General features: G+C 44.6%; 1 protein-coding gene across 7 annotated transcripts in view; it reads right to left on the minus strand.

The window, feature by feature from the left end:
- Reps1 (RALBP1 associated Eps domain containing 1) overlaps window positions 1-7144 on the minus strand; it is a 71338-nt gene extending 64194 nt beyond the window's left edge. For 2 of the 7 annotated variants that reach the window (XM_027401955.2, XM_027401954.2), the window contains exon 1: window positions 6556-6968. In XM_027401955.2, coding sequence (XP_027257756.1) covers window positions 6556-6708 — 153 coding nt within the window. In that variant the 5' untranslated portion in view covers window positions 6709-6968. Of the gene's footprint in view, window positions 1-6555 lie in introns of all 7 variants that reach the window. The other 5 variants (XM_027401959.2, XM_027401958.2, XM_027401956.2 and 2 more) reach the window with 4 other exon arrangements.
- Window positions 7145-11148: the final 4004 nt, after the last annotated feature.

Below are 11148 nucleotides of genomic sequence, written 5' to 3' on the forward strand. Positions count from 1 at the left end.
TGTAGAGGTTAACAGGGAAGAACTGAATGAAGATATCTACCACAGTGTCTTGGTTACTTTTCCATTGCTGTGGTTGAGCACCATGACCAATGCCACTTACAAAAGAAAGCATCACTGGGGTAAACAGTTTCAGAGGGTTAGAGCCTGTGACAGCAGACCAAGGGCAGGGCAGCAGGAGAGAGAGAGAGAGAGAGAGAGAGAGAGAGAGAGAGAGAGAGAGAGAGATAGCTCACACCTTGATCTACAAGCAGGAGGCAGAGAGAGCACACTGGGAATAGGGTGAGCCTTTTGAAATCTCAAAGCTCATCTCCAGTGACACATTTCCCTCCAAAAATGCTGTATCTCCTAATCCTTCCCAAACAGTTCTACCAATTGGGAACCAAGCATTCAGACACATGAGCCTAAGAGGTTCATGCTCATTCAAGCCCCACACAGGAGAAGGCTTCAGAAGATGAAACATCAGAAAGGCTTCATCTCTCATTTTAAACTCCCACTGGTCAGACACCTTGAAGAACCAATACAATCTTCGCTTAAGCTTCTTTTATTAGTCAACACAGCATTGTAGGCTTCAGTTTTCCTCTTAAATCACCCACAGAATGTAAACAAATCAACGAGCTGCTACAACAGTGAGCAGTGCACACACCGTTTTTCTTGAGGGTGTGGCTGGACAGAGTAGCCTCAGTGCACAAAGACAATCACTTGAATCAGAAATCCAGAAAACCCAACCCAGCCACTTCATTTGTGGTGATCCGGGTGAAGTGATGTCAAGGTCACAAAACTGGCTGAAGCCAGCCTCTGTTTGGTGCTCCTTAGACCAAGGCCTTATGTTTTCTACTCTGTCACAATGCTTGCAAAACACTAAAACTCTGGGCATGAAGGAAGGTAAGGCTCCAGTTAGCATGATATGAATTCCAAAAGTAATCATAATGCTGTATAAAGATGTCAGCTGTGACTTCTTTCATAAGCAGTGCATGGGAAAATGTTTAATGTTTTCACTCTTCACAAATAATTTAGTGATTTAGAAATTACAAAAAGAAACAAACCCACAACTTGAGAGTAACAAGCTGACATTTTATTATGTTTCTAATATCCAGTGAACTTCAGACGTTTCACTAGTGAACAGATTTTGCAACTAATTCAAGTTAACAAGAGAAAAACTGGTTTATATTTTATTGTTGTTGCTTTTCTCCCATTAAGTTTATTATCTTATTCAAATAGTGCTCCAAGCTATTGCTCAACACAACCGATCTAAAGTGTTTCAGCTTCTTTAGAAGGACACACTGTTGGCCTACTTCAAGAAAACGACCATCAGTACTCAGAGCTTCTATCAGGCAATCACACAGGCAAAGTCTGTGTAAGGTTTGACATTACCCAGAAAAACATTTTTTTTTTAAAGTGAAAGCCAAGAAGATACACTGATTAATGTGGTAAACAATATACTTTTTTCCTATTCTTTGAAAAATAAGTTGAGTCTTGAAAAGTTAATTTTAAAGTTGTAAAACTGAAAATCTTCAGCAGACAGCAAAATTGATGATTAAATCCTATAGGTCAGATCTCCAATTCCTGCTCTGGGACAAAATGTCACAAAACAATAGCTCCTCTTGGTCTGCTGACAATGTCTTCAACAACAAACCCAGAACTCCTAAATATGTTTTACTCTGCTACTCCAGGTCAGCATTGACTACATAGGGAGCCCCTGTCTCAAGAAACAAACACTGGGTGCTAGAGAGATCACTGGGTGGTTAAGAGCACTGGGATCAATTCTCAGCATCCACATGCTGGCTCACAATAGTCTAACTCCAGTTTCAGGGGATCTGACACCCTCTTCTTACCTCTACCAGAACAAGCACACTTATGGTGCAGACACATATGCTGACAAAATACCCGTGCACATAAAAATAAATAAATATTTTTTAAAAAGAAATACTAACAAGTATAATGATATACATTAAGATGTCTGATAGTGTAATAATATAAAACTGTGTCTGTCTGTACCCAGAAAGCAACCACAAGAATCCACCTTTCTCCACAGTGACTGTTTCAAAACATCATTAAAAATTAAACTCTTTACTATGTAAAAGAAAAGGTCTACACAAAACTCAAAAACAATCTCAAATCCTTACTCTGCACTGAGTGCGCACAAATCAAAGTGGGTCCGATTTAACTGTATTCCTCACCTGTCCCATAGCCACGTCAACAGTGAAGAACCAGCTTCCAGGTGGCAAGGGATAATGGGAAGGAAAGGACATTCACTATTTGTAAACAAGTATTTAACTTCTCTGCCTATCAAGTTCCTAGTTAACAAGAATGGATGCCCACCTCACAGGGCTATTGCAGGTTCAGATGAGTTCCTGCATGAAAACAGGATTTGCCTGGTAAAAGGAGCCTACTGGGCACTCAATAAATGCCAGCCCCTGCCTCCTTCAGCCCTAGGCCCTCTGTTCTTTGTTCTCTACCCTCATTTCTCCAGATGACTCAGCCCTCTCTCAGGACTTTTATTAACAAATGTTGAAAAATACTGATCAGTCAAGGTCTGCTCCCTGCACTCAACATAGGTGAGGAAAATGCCTCCAACCTGTCAACAGAACATGCATCATAAATAAAATATCTGTTTCTACTCGTTGAAGGTTATGCTGGACAATCACACAGCAATCACCCTCACCAGTCCTCTTTATGGTATGAGGCCCTCCTCCTGCCCCTCTTCTAATTAGAGGGGTGCCTAAAAGTGAAGAATCCTTGCCACCGTCTCCCCTATCCAAATTATGCCAAATAGTCCATACTTACCACGTTTGCCATCAGAACGCCTATAACTCTAGCCTCATTTCCTGTCTCACTGCCAGAGTCCAGACCTGGTCTCAAATCACCAATCTCCACAATACTGACATTTTGAGAAGGGTAATTCTTATTATACGGGTAATCCCATGTGCTCTGGGCTATTAAATAGTATCTCTGGTCTCTACCCAGTCATTACCACTCCCTCCCCCATTTTATAACAATCCAAAATGTCCTTAGACATTGACAAATAGCCTGAGAGAACAAAAACACTCCCCCATACACTGTCTTCTCGAACTCCATTTTTTGTTGTTGTTTTTAAATATTTCATTACTTAAAAAATATTTTATGAGGAGTGTGAGGCATATACCATAGCTGGTCTTGGGAAGTTAGGACAGCTTATGGGATTTTTTTTCCCCTTCCACCATGTGGGTCCTGGGGATCAAACATGGGTCACGAGGCTTGGCAGCATATGCCATTACCCATGGAACCATGTCACCAGCCTCCTGACCCCATGCTTTGAGTTTTGCTGGCTCAGTTCCTCACCATTTCCTATCTTTACTACAAAATCAGCCACCAAGATAACCAGACTTGAGTTGCTTTCCTCTGCTGCATCACTGACAAATGCCTCCTAGACTACTTTTATGAATCATTTCTTTCAAATGCCCTTCACAGCGAGTTCAATGCTCCCCATCCAGCCTTGATAATCTGGACTCCATTAAGTATTATCCCACAAGGCACTTCCCATGGTAAAGTAAGGATACCTACCGCTGCCCTTCAGAAATACACCTCTCCCCTGATTTTTCCATTCCACGGCTGTCACTCTGGTTTGGAGGTCTACTACCCAGCACCCATGCCAGATGTCTCTGCAAAAGCCTCCCTTCCCTGCCCTCTCATATCTCTACCACTCAAAGCCAAAAATTTCCAGTGTCTCTCCACTGCCTACTGAAATATGTATAAATCTCCTGCCTTCAGTCTTTAGTAATATGACCTCGGTCTAACTGCTTCATTATCTCCAAATACACTTTAGTTTAGGGAAAATCTTACTATCTATCTACCAGTCCTTGAAAAGGCTCCACGGTGGCCCATCTTTGGTCATATTTCATGCCTGGCTTGGAAGCCCACCCTTAGTGTGTCCTGTTTACATCCCCTTTGTGCACCTCCCCCAAGTACCCTTTTCTTCACACATGACGGGTCCTGTAATTTGCAGTCTTGGGGAGCACCTGTGCTTCTTCTGGTTCCCTGCAATACCTGGCTCAGCAAAGGGTACAGAACTGTCACCTTGAGTTGTCCCAGATGCTTCTTACTGGAAAGCAATGGAGGGTTGTTTTCAGAAAATCTCAAAACGCCTTTCAGAGACAGAAACTCAACCCACATTCCCCCTCTGTCTCACATTTCTAGATCTTAGACCAAATTTTAAGTATTCCAGATTGCTATTCAGTTCAGGTTGGATATCCCTTATCAGCGATGCTTGAGACTAAAGTGTTTCGAGTTCCTTTCTTTCTTTCTTTCTTCCTTTCTTTCTTTTCCTTCAGGTTTTAGAATGTTTGTGTATACACAATGAGATATCTTGGGGGTGGGATCCAAGTTTAAAGAGAGCTCATTTATGTCTTAGATACACCATTTTCACACAGTGAGCGTAAATGTAAAAAATTACAATTCTGCAACCAAGTTTCATGCTGTGTAATTTTCCAACTTGTGTTATTTTGGCCCTCACAGTTTTGAATTTTGGAGTATTATAGATGTTTTGAACGGGACACCCAACCCGAACATCTAACTGTGAAAGTCTTGCTTCGGGGAATTCCAACAGTTTCCAACTTGTAACTCAATCCCAAATATTTAAGCTATTTAAACTGTCTATGCACAAAGACAATAGAAATGTATTTTCAAATACTAATACACTCGAGTAAAACATAAAAACAAGTTGGATTTAACGGAACGTATCTCAGCTAGAGGCTAATGAATGCTAGCTTGTATACCCTAAACAGTACATCTAAACATCCTAAAGCCTTGTGCACCAACAAAATGGCAAAAAGTCAGTGTCTGTCAACACTGTGCTCAACCCTGTGCCCCAAAGACATAACCCAAAATAGAGTTCAGGCAGCTTCTCCTTCATCTTTAGCCCTTGACGGGGTGTTTTATTTCCACAAAAGGAACAGAATCATTAATGAGCATGTTCTGAGTTCGGTACCAAATCCATCAGACACTAGCCCCACAATGCCACCATTAAACCACAAACAAATTACAAGTTGTTTTGTGTTTTTTGAGCTAAAACTGGTTTCCACATTGTGGAAGGCCCATAAAAACAAAAACACTGAACACACAACAGACTCTACCTAGCTGCTAAAGCCTAAATAGTCACCATGTGGCCCTTTTTAGCAGCATGAGTCTGAGACTTACTGGTACTTACAGGTAACTCAGACACTCACCTTTCCCCACCACATCCCCAAGTTTAAAAAGGACCTTACAAAAACAAAAGGGAGAGAACTCATTCTCTAAGCCAAAGCAGACACAAATTCTACATCAGAAGTGTGTGTAAAAATTTTTATATAGCACAAGACTTTTGTGAGAAGAAAACTGACTTTCACTCCACAATGGGCCTACAAGAACTCAAGGCTGAAGAGGCAAAGTGCTGGCTGGCAGAGAGTCACTCTTCACTTAACAGGAGACTTCAGTCAAAGACTGGAGACTCCTGGCCCAGCTGGCACCTGTAATCCCAGCACCTAAGCAGTTGAGAAAGCAGCTGGGGGCCCTGAGTTCAAGACAAGCCTGAACTGTAGGGCTAGCAGCTGTGTCAAAACATTAAAATAAAATAAAACCTCTGGGCCAATATTCTGCTTCCACTACCTCATTCCCATGTGCTTGAACATTCGGATAAACGGCTTGGATCAATATTAGGATGCAAACTTTTTAAACGGTTCCTGACATGCAGTTTAAATAGGCTCTTACTGCTACCAGCTATGAATCATTAAGTAGCAGCATGAACGCTCATCACAAATATAGATAGGAACTTTTACGAAGTCTCCTGTAAAACCAGATGACTAAGAAGGTTAAACTAACCATGCTTGCTGCTACGGGGCAGAAGTACACATTTCTTCGATACCAGATGCTCAATATATCCATACCAAATCTACAAGATCCACCAACTATTACCGAATGCCCACTGGAAGATACTGTCCACCGGACATCGGTCACCCGTCCTACAAACGACAAGTTCTTTTCACATCTACACCCAGAAGTTCAAATTTCTTAGTCTCCCTAAGAACACAGCTTCCTTAAAAATTCAAAACAAAAACAACCTGCTTCTTGGATACCTTAAGTCTAACAACAACAACAAAAAAAAAAAAAAACACACAAAACTCACTTCATGGACTCTGTTCGGCTCGCTCAAGAATCCAAATGGCATTGTGCCTGCCTATACCCACAACTTTACTATTGTGCAGGACCCGAAAAGCTGTGTGTAGATGGGAACACATTACCAGGAGCTAGGATTCACACTCCTTTACAACCCGGGAGCCTTCCTGGGAAGTTGCTCTTCCAGTGCACAGACTGACCTGGGAGGGGGGGTGGGAGGGGGGTAGGGCAGGCTCTGGCTCCGCAGACCCCCACCCCCACGGGGCGACCCCTCCCCCTCCAGGAGTCCCCGGGCACCCGCACCTGCGGCCTCGGCCCGCAGCGGGGGAGCCCCGGGAGAACCTGCCCTTCTGGAAACGCCGCCCGCTCCTGCTCCCGCTCCCGCTGCCCGAGGCCCGATCGACCGACCGGGGGACGCGGCGGCAGTACCTGGAGGACCACGTCGTTGGGTAGCTGCGCGGCCCGGAACAGCTCGAGCACCCGCCCGTTGACCACCACCTTCTTGGTGCTCTCGATGTCGCAGTAGGAGAAGAGATCCGAGTAATATTTCTGCTCGGCGTCGCTCAGCGTCAAGCCTTCCATCTTCGCCTCGGCCCGGCAACCGCCCCGCCCCGCATGCACCACCGGGGCCACCGGCCCCGCAACCCGGGGCGGCCGGCGGGGTACTCGTGTGCGCGGGCACGGCCCTCGTCGCGGGCCGCGAGCTCGCGTGGCCCTGGGGCAGCGGGCGGCGCTTTGCTGTGCGCGGCCGCGGGCTCGGCGTGGATAAGGAGGCGGCGGCCGCGCGGGCTCGGCTCGGCCGCGTCCCTCGGGCTTCCCGCCTCGGCTTCCCCTTCCGCCCACGCCCCCACCCCACCCCCGCCCGCGAACTTGTGGGGCTTCGGAAGTCTAAAGTTTCGGGAGCTTGGGGCTGCGCGTGGCCGCCGCTCCGCCTCCCTCGGCCGCCATTGACTGCGCCCCGGGCCCGGCACTGACAGCGGCGGCCGCGCTCCAGACCCGGATGTGAGGCCGGGAGGAGAGAGCGCGAGAGGGAGAGAGAGAGAGAGAAACACCCACCGGGCTGGCTCGGCCGCTCCCGGGAGAGCGGGACGCAGCGCCCCCTGCTGGCCGGAGCCCTGCGCCGCGGCGAGGGGAGTCCTGAGCGCCCTCCGCGAGGACCCTTAGCCAAGAGGGGCAACCTGGGGACCAGCCTGGCTCACTGCCGCAGGATTCAAATAGGGCTGCTGCGGGCTCGTGGGTGGCAGTTACTGGCAGCCAGCGCTTCCTACCTATTTATACCTGCTGAGGAGAAATGCATCGCTTTCCTGTCCACAGCTTCTGGAAACCTTGCTCTGGTGTGGACCGCTGACACTAAGGCTGAAATCTAGCACCCCCGAGCCATGTCCTCTGTAAAACCAAATTTACAAACTAGGAAGAAAAACGGTCAAAGTTTTGGTCACCAGGAGCCGGATACTGTCGATTTAGGTCATAGACTCTGTAAACCTGTGTAGGCCTTCAGCCCACTTCAGGGCCTCCTGTCACTCAGAATTTCTTCTGTGAAAATGATGGAGTTGCGCTGTCTCCAATCTGCACCTGTCTTAGAAAGGGGTGGATAAACTCTCCCCGAGTCTTTATCTTTTAAAACTATTTTCTTTTGGAAACTCTATGTAATCAGGCTGGACTTGAACTCTTGATCACCCTGAATTTGCTTTCTTGGTGATAGAATTCCACCACCAGCAAGCCATCTTGTCAGGGTTAAATATGAAGTATTTCAGAAACAGGAGCCAAGGAAGATTACACAGAGGACTTCCCAAGTTCGGTTTCTAGTCTCTATTTCACATATTGTTCCCCAGAGTGCTGGTCCTACAAATAGCCCACTAAGAGGACATGATTATAAGATTCAGTGAACTTAGCAGGTTGGGGATGTAACTCATTTGTTAGAGTACTTGCATGCACAAAACCCCGAATTCTATTCCCAGCACTGCATATACCATGTGTGGTGGTGTTTGTCTGTAGTCACAACATTTGGGAGGTAGAAACACAAGGATCAAAAGTTCAACATCATCTTCAGCTACGTAGAGAAATAAAAGCCAGTAGGTCTCACACAAACAGCCCAGAAACCAGAAGGGAGAGCTCTGTGGCTCCAAAACCTGCCATGCCTCATTTGAAGGCAGAGTCTAAATGAACTGCCACGAAGCTGTCCCCAGTCTTTATAGATGCCACTTCATGACAGTAAGTTCATATTACTCTACAACTTCATAGAATGCTACTATATTCACGATTGTAGACTTCATGGTGTAATTTTAAAGTATAAGTTCAGTGAGGTAGGGGTTGATTCTGTGTTGTCACTGTCCTCTTTCCCTGCCACCCTCCCAGGGCCTAGCAGCTCTTTCTTGCCGGAGGCCTTTGTTCCTGTCTGAAACTCTTCCCACAAACATTTCCATGGGTTAATCTCAGTTCCAAGGTTACCTTCCTGGAGAACTGTTCCTCTAGCACCTGACCTACAGCTGTTCTGCTGCGCTTGCTCCTCTTACCTGAATTCTTTGTCTTTATTGCATTTTCTACCTGATATTCACGTGTGAATTTTTGCATGTATTAATAGTTAATGAGCTGGGCGTTGGTGGCGCATGCCTTTAATCCCAGCACTCGGGAGGCAGAGGCAGGTAGATCTCTGTGCGTTCGAGACCAGCCTGGTCTACAAGAGCTAGTTCCAGGACAGCCTCCAAAGCCACAGAGAAACCCTGTCTCGAAAAACCAAAAAAAAAAAAAAAAAAAAAAATAATGATTACTGAATATTATTGTGGCCAGGCATTTTCTAACATTTTATACTAATTGCCACATTAATTACAACACCCCTAGGAAATAAGCTTTACAAGTATTTTTCTCTTCTGAAAAATTAGGAAAATGAAACCAAAAAATGGTTTTAATAACTTCTAAGTTGCATTGATACTAAATATTTGGGCCTAGGATTTGAAACCTGTTCAACTCTGAAATCAGTACCCATTCTTATGTCCCCTAAGCTACTAACTCTGTATTCAGTGGAAAGAGTTTCTTCATCATCACATGCCCTAGGCTAGTACCTTGATCAAGAATGATCAAATGAGGGGCTGGAGATATGGCTCAGGGGTTAAGAGCACTGACTGCTCTTCCAGAGGTTCTGAGTTCAATTCCCAGCAACCACATGGTGGCTCACAACCATCTGTAATGTGATCTGGTGCCCTCTTCTGGCACACACTGTATACATGATAAATAAATAAAAGAATGATCAAATGAAGTACAGCATTCATGTGATAATACCACTGGTTCTCTAAGCTACTTTCCCATCCTTAACTTCCATAACCTCCAGCTCCATGCCTAGCTTACAATCCAAAGTAATTGCAAGATTGCTTCATGCGCAAGTGCTAGGTTCTGAAGTGACCTTCTTGGTTTATAATCTCTCTTTTTACCTTCCCCTGCCATTCCTCAAATAAGCCTGTTGCTTAGTTTCCAGAGTCTCTAAGGTCCAACATAGTTTTTGCATTCAAAATTGTACTGTGAAGGGCTGGACAGATGGCCCAGAAGTTAAGAAGAGCATTTGCTGTACTTGCAGGTTACATACAGTCTCACAACATCTGTAAATCCAATTCCTGATGCCCTCTTCTGGCTACTGTGGGCACTGCACACACATGGTGAGCATACATGCATGCAGTCAAAACACTCATACACATAAAATAAAAATGAGTAAGTCAAAATTATACTTTGAAAGCCGGCTGTGGTGGTACAAATATGTAATCCCAGGTAAAGGAAGGATTGTGAGTTCAAGCCCAACCTGGTCTACATAGTGAGACCCTGTCTCAAAAAATAAACACACAGAAACCTATACTTTGATCATATAGTCCCATTGTAAAGCAAGCTGAAAGGATTTTGTTTTCAAGAATCACAGAGTCTAAGAACCTTGCAATCAGATCTTGCAGACCACTGCTTCCTCCATGCTCTGTCCTTCCTGTTCTCTATTAGCAATTATTCATACAAAATTAGCCACAGCATGGACTTTATAGGGTGTGAAGTTCTCTTTCTGTGGATCTGTTGTTCTGCAAACTTTTCCTAATGTAGCAGGCCTTTAAGCAGGAGACTTCTCATTGGCAATCTAGGCCCAGAGGAGGGCAAAGAAATACTAGTACCAGACCAGGCATGCTAGTGCATGCACACAGTCCCAACATTGGAGAGGCTGAGGTATGAAAATCACAATTTTGAGACCAGCCTAAGCTGCATAGAAGACCCTACCTTTAAAAAAAAAATCACTAATAAGTCTGGAGAGATAGTTTAGCAGGTAATGTCACACACGACTCTTGTAGACTACATGAGTTTGAGTCCCAGCACCCTTGTTGGGCAATTCACAATCACCTGTAACTTCAGCTCCATCAGATCTAACACCTTTAACCTCCACAGAAACCTGCACTCACATGCACGTATTGACACAGACATATACATACATGCATGTAATTTAAAAATAAATCTAAAAATAAAAATAGTCCCAAGTACCATGAATGTCAAAGAAAAGTAACAAAGTTCACTCCTTTTTTTTACTAAGTAGCAGATTAACAGCTTCAGTAGACAACAGTTGCTTTTGGCCTCAGACCCATCTAGGATGCAGGTGAAATACTCTGGACAACACTGATCTGTAAGGTACTGTTGTGGAATATTAACTTAAGGTATGTTACATTAATTTACACTGTAGAATATTTGTTTAATGATGAAAAGATGTGTTGCATTCTTTTTTGTTGCGTTTGTTTAACTCTGTAAAGCTGTGTTACTTTGCTTATTTAAAACACCTGTTTTTTCTAATAAATACCTGAACAGCCAATAGCTAAGCAGGGCAGTGAAATAGGTGGGGCTGACAGGCAGAGAGAATAAATAGGAGGAGAAATCTAGGCTTGATAGAAGAGAGAGGAGCAAGAAAAGAAGAAGAGGATGCCAGGGGCCAGCCATCCAGTTACAAAACCAGCCACGGAATAAGAAGGAAAGAAAGATATATAGAATAAAAAAAGGTAAAAAGCCCAGAGG

This window comes from Cricetulus griseus, chromosome 2 (assembly GCF_003668045.3).
Source record: "Cricetulus griseus strain 17A/GY chromosome 2, alternate assembly CriGri-PICRH-1.0, whole genome shotgun sequence".
NCBI classification, from domain to species: Eukaryota; Metazoa; Chordata; class Mammalia; order Rodentia; family Cricetidae; genus Cricetulus; species Cricetulus griseus.